General features: G+C 49.6%; 1 protein-coding gene across 1 annotated transcript; it reads right to left on the reverse strand.

The window, feature by feature from the left end:
- Positions 1-2644: 2644 nt before the first annotated feature.
- LOC115843242 (serine/threonine-protein kinase pim-1-like) lies at positions 2645-3604 on the reverse strand. The gene is given in 1 exon segment (XM_030839124.2): positions 2645-3604. A coding segment is annotated over 1 exon segment (945 nt). The 5' UTR covers positions 3590-3604.
- Between the last annotated feature and the right edge of the window lie 795 nt (positions 3605-4399).

Below are 4399 nucleotides of genomic sequence, written 5' to 3' on the forward strand. Positions count from 1 at the left end.
GAAGACGGAGAAGAAGAAATTTCATGAGACCCAGAAGCTCCACGTAGACAGTTCTCAATTGCAGTGTGCCAGCCGGTCATGGCCCTCCATTGGTTCACATTCAAACCACAAAATGAATAAGATGAATTAAAATGTATTCATGCGTAAAACAAATTAAATTGGCTTTTGGAAACTATTTACTGTTTTTATAGCTTAAAAAACTACACAAGTCACATATTCATTGTAGAAAATGCAGATAAACAATAGGAAATAGAAAACAATCACCCATAATCCCATCATCTTGAAAGAACCACATTTAACGTGCTGATAGAATGGTCCCTCCTTATCTGCAAGGGGATACATTCCAGTATGTGATACAGAGGATAATACTGAATCCTATACAGATGATGTTTTTCCTATGCTAATGGGAGGGTATCTATACAATGTAAATATGCTAGACAAAGAGATGATTCACCTCCTGCGTGGGACAGAGAAGACAGTGCAAGGTTTCATCATCATACCAGAAAGGCACACCATTTAAAACTTCTGAATTGTTTATTTCTGGAATTTTCCATTTAATATTTTTGGATTACAGTTTACCGTGGGTAACTGAAACCTTGGAAAGTGAAACCAAGGACAAAGGGGGACCACTGTTTGCTAGCTTAGTTTGTCCCTCCCCCCCATTTATTTATTTATTTATTTATTTATTTATTTATACCAGGGTGTTAAAAACAAGATGAGGTACAGATCTCCACCTGGTGTAGTAAGGTTAGTGTCCTTCCTTACCTTTAACACCTTCCTTAACACTTCTTTTTCTTTATATTTATTTATTTATTTGGTTGTCCCGGGTCTTTTTTTTTTTAAGACAAAAGGTATTTTATTCAAAAAAAAAACACCAAGTATAAAAAGAAAAAAAATAAGATGTCTTTCATTCTCCTGTACAGTGTTTCACTCAGATAAAAGCAGCAGGTTACATGCTGCTCAAAACAGCCCCAGAGAGGACCCGGAAGGCACACCACCCAGAACTGCTTTTCATATAGCTATCCTATGTACACAAGTCAGCACTGCCTCTCCCCCATCGCCCACGGACGCCATGTCCCCTTGGGTAAGCAGACCAGGGGGCCGCGGCAGTCAGGGAGCTGCAGCAGCTGCCCCGCCTGAGTCCCGTCACCCTATGAATGAACAGAGCAAGCGTTGCAGCCTTCCCCCAAAGGTCCCCGAGTCAGAGGAGGAAGGGAGAAAAGAAAACTATGGCAGTAGCTGTGGAAGCTTGGAGCAGCAAGGGAACCAAATAAATAAATAAATAAATAACATTGACCTCCAGGTTAGAAGGTGCATCTTTCCAAGAAAACAAAAAACAAAAAACCCAAAGGAAAACAGAACAAAAAACAGGTAAAATAATTTAAAGGCAAAATTTAAAAAGAACTAGATCAACTACAATCCTTTCGTACAGCACCATGCCAACTGCACGCACATTTACAGGTGTTCTGTTGATTTGCGTTGTTTGTCCATTTGTGTGTGTGTGTGTGTGAGGTCTTGGCTTAGAAACAGTTACGTAAAAACCAAAAAGGAAGGCCAGTTCACTTGGGAGTTTTACTAAAGGAGGTGGAAAAAGGGCAGGTGGCTCAGCATTTGGCCCTGTGGCCTCTTCCATGGCACCTTTCGTATGAAGGATGGGGGGAAGGGGTGGGGGAGAAAGACAGGGAACCAAACCCAGGCAGATTTTTGGAGAAGCAGCACGTAGAAGATGCAAGTTCAAGTATTTCTCCCAGCACAGCTGGAGTCCCCACAGAAGGCACTCAGAAGGGCTGGAAGAGGTGACAGGGACTTAAAACGGTGCTAGTCCTATCTCACCCCAACCCGATTTCCCCCTACCCGACCCATCACGGCATTCAGCAGAACTTTTTTTTAAAATTAATTAATTAATTTATTTTTGGCTGTGTTGGGTCTTTGTTGCTGCACACAGGCTTCCTCTAGTTGTGGTGAGCGGGAGCTGCTCTTCGTTGCGGTGCGTGGGTTTCTCATCACTGTGGCTTCTCTTGTTGCGGAGCACGGGCTCTAGGTGAGTGGGCTTTAGTAGGTGTGGCACGTGGGCTCAGTAGTTGTGGCACATGGGCTCCAGGAGCATGAGCTTCTGTAGTTGCAGCATACGGGCTCCATAGTTGTGGCTCGCGGGCTCTAGAGCGCAGCCTCGGCAGTTGTGGCGCACGGGCTTAGTTGCTCTGTGGCATGTGGGATTCCTGGACCAGGGCTCGAACCCGTGTCCCCTGCCTTGGCAGGTGGATTCTTAACCACTGTGCCACCAGGGAAGCCCTCAGCAGAACTCCTGAGGAAGGGAAGAGTTCCATGGCTGGATTCTGACCCACTCCCACCCCCCACCCCCCACCCCCACCCCTGGGATTTTGCAAAGTCCAGCAATGCTGGACACCGATGAGAAGGAGAGCTTCTATGGGAGGAGCTGAGGCCTAGGACGGCTGGAGTGGAGTCTCCTCCTCTCTTTGGGAGGCGGCCTCCAGGGCCTGGGGTCTGGAATGAGTTGTAAATGTTGTTCCTGTATCAAGCACTGTCCTACTTGGAGAGAAGTGTCACTGGTACTTGGGAAGCTAGAAACACACACTTCCCCTCCCTTAAGCATCTGACAGAGAAGGGAGAACCTGCCCAGAAGCTATCTGCTGGGCCTTGGCAACAGGCTGTGGAGATGGATCTCAGCAGTTTCCTGGGGCAGGAGGACATCTTGCATCCATGGATGGTTCTGGATTTCTTTGAAGGATGGCCGATCTGATGGTCTCAGGGCCAAGCACCATCTAATGAGATGTTGACACGCTGAAGAGACCCTCTGCCTGAAGAAAACTTGGCCCCTGATGGTCTCCTCGTCGTGCTCAAAGGGAATATCTCCACAGACCATATCCTACAGCAGGATTCCCAGAGACCAGACGGCTGCTGACTTGCCATGGTAGCGATGGTAGTGGATCCACTCTGGAGGACTATATGCTCGGGTCCCATCGAAGTCCGTGTAGACGGTGTCCTCGAGCAGCGCCCCCGACCTGAAGTCGATGAGTTTGAGCTCACCGCGACTGAGGTCGATAAGGGTGTTCTCATCCTTGCCGTCGCGGTGAAGCGCCCCGCAGCTGTGGCAGTGCCGCACGGCCTGCAGCACCTGCCAGAAGCAGCTGTGGGCCAGCTCCGCCTGCAGGGCCCCCATTTCCGTGATTAAGTCGAAGCGTTCTTGCGCTGCTGGCTCGGGCCTGTCCAGGATCAGGGCGAAACTGCTGGGTCTCTCGAACCAGCCCAGGAGCCTGATGACGCCGGGGAAGCCCGAGCTCACCTTCTTCAGCAGAACCACTTCCATGGGCACTCGGGTGCCGTCAGGCAGCTCTCCCCAGCCTGAAATACAGTCCTTCTCCACGTGCTTGATGGCCACTGGCAAGTGGTCGGTGACATGGATGCCGGAGTAGACGGAGCCAAAGCCGCCGCTGCCCAGGAGCGGGCCCACCTGACACCGTGACTCCAGGGGCTCCTTCTCCTTGCCGGGCGCCAGCTTGGTGGCGTGCAGGTTGTTGCAGGGCGCGGCACGCAGGCGGGCAAGACAGTTGGATTTGGACAAGAGCATCCCAACCTCCAGGACGTCGGTGTAGGGACGGAGTCTGGAGGAGCTGCAGCAGGAGCTGGGGCTGGGGTTGTGCCGGTGGCTGTGCCTACGGCTGGGGCTGAAGCTGTGCTGGGTCTTCGTTGCAACAGGTGGGCTCCTTAGTTGCGGCACGTGAATGCCTAGTTGTGGCACGCGTGTGGGATCCAGCTCCCTGACCAGGGATTGAACCCAGGCCCCCTGCATTGGGAGCGTCGAGTCTTATCCACTGTGCCACTAGGGAAGTCCCCTTAGTATTTTTCTTTGTGTAAAAAGAAAAGGCTCAGGATGAGAGGCTGTATCATTCTTTGAGTGAATGTCATGAAGACCATCAATCATCAGATCAATACATACCCGGTCACTGGTGTCTGGAATTCTCTTTGTGTATTTGAGCACCACTTGCTATTTTAAAATATTAATTCAGTGAACCAAAATCATACTATCTATCTGCCCATGCAACCATCCATTAGAGACATGGTATAATGCAGAGGCGAGAAGCATGGACTCGACAGCCAGACTGCTTCAGCTTGAAGTCTGGCTCTACCGTTATTAGCTCTGTGACCTGGAGGCAGTGATTACATGTCTTGGTTCTACCCTGTGGACTCAGGGATCTATTCTCCGAGTCATTCTTCTTTTCGCAAGAAATGCAGATCCTGTTTGCACCTGAGTAGTTTTGCAGCCTGCTTCCTGCCTGCAGAAGTCTGAGGGTTCAAAGGCCTCTTTTCCTTTTGTACTGTCTCTGCTCATTTCAGTCCAGAGCTGCTTGTTTATGCCAATACGTTTCTTTTAAAAATG

Source organism: Globicephala melas, chromosome 15 (genome assembly GCF_963455315.2).
Source record: "Globicephala melas chromosome 15, mGloMel1.2, whole genome shotgun sequence".
Lineage (NCBI taxonomy): Eukaryota > Metazoa > Chordata > Mammalia > Artiodactyla > Delphinidae > Globicephala > Globicephala melas.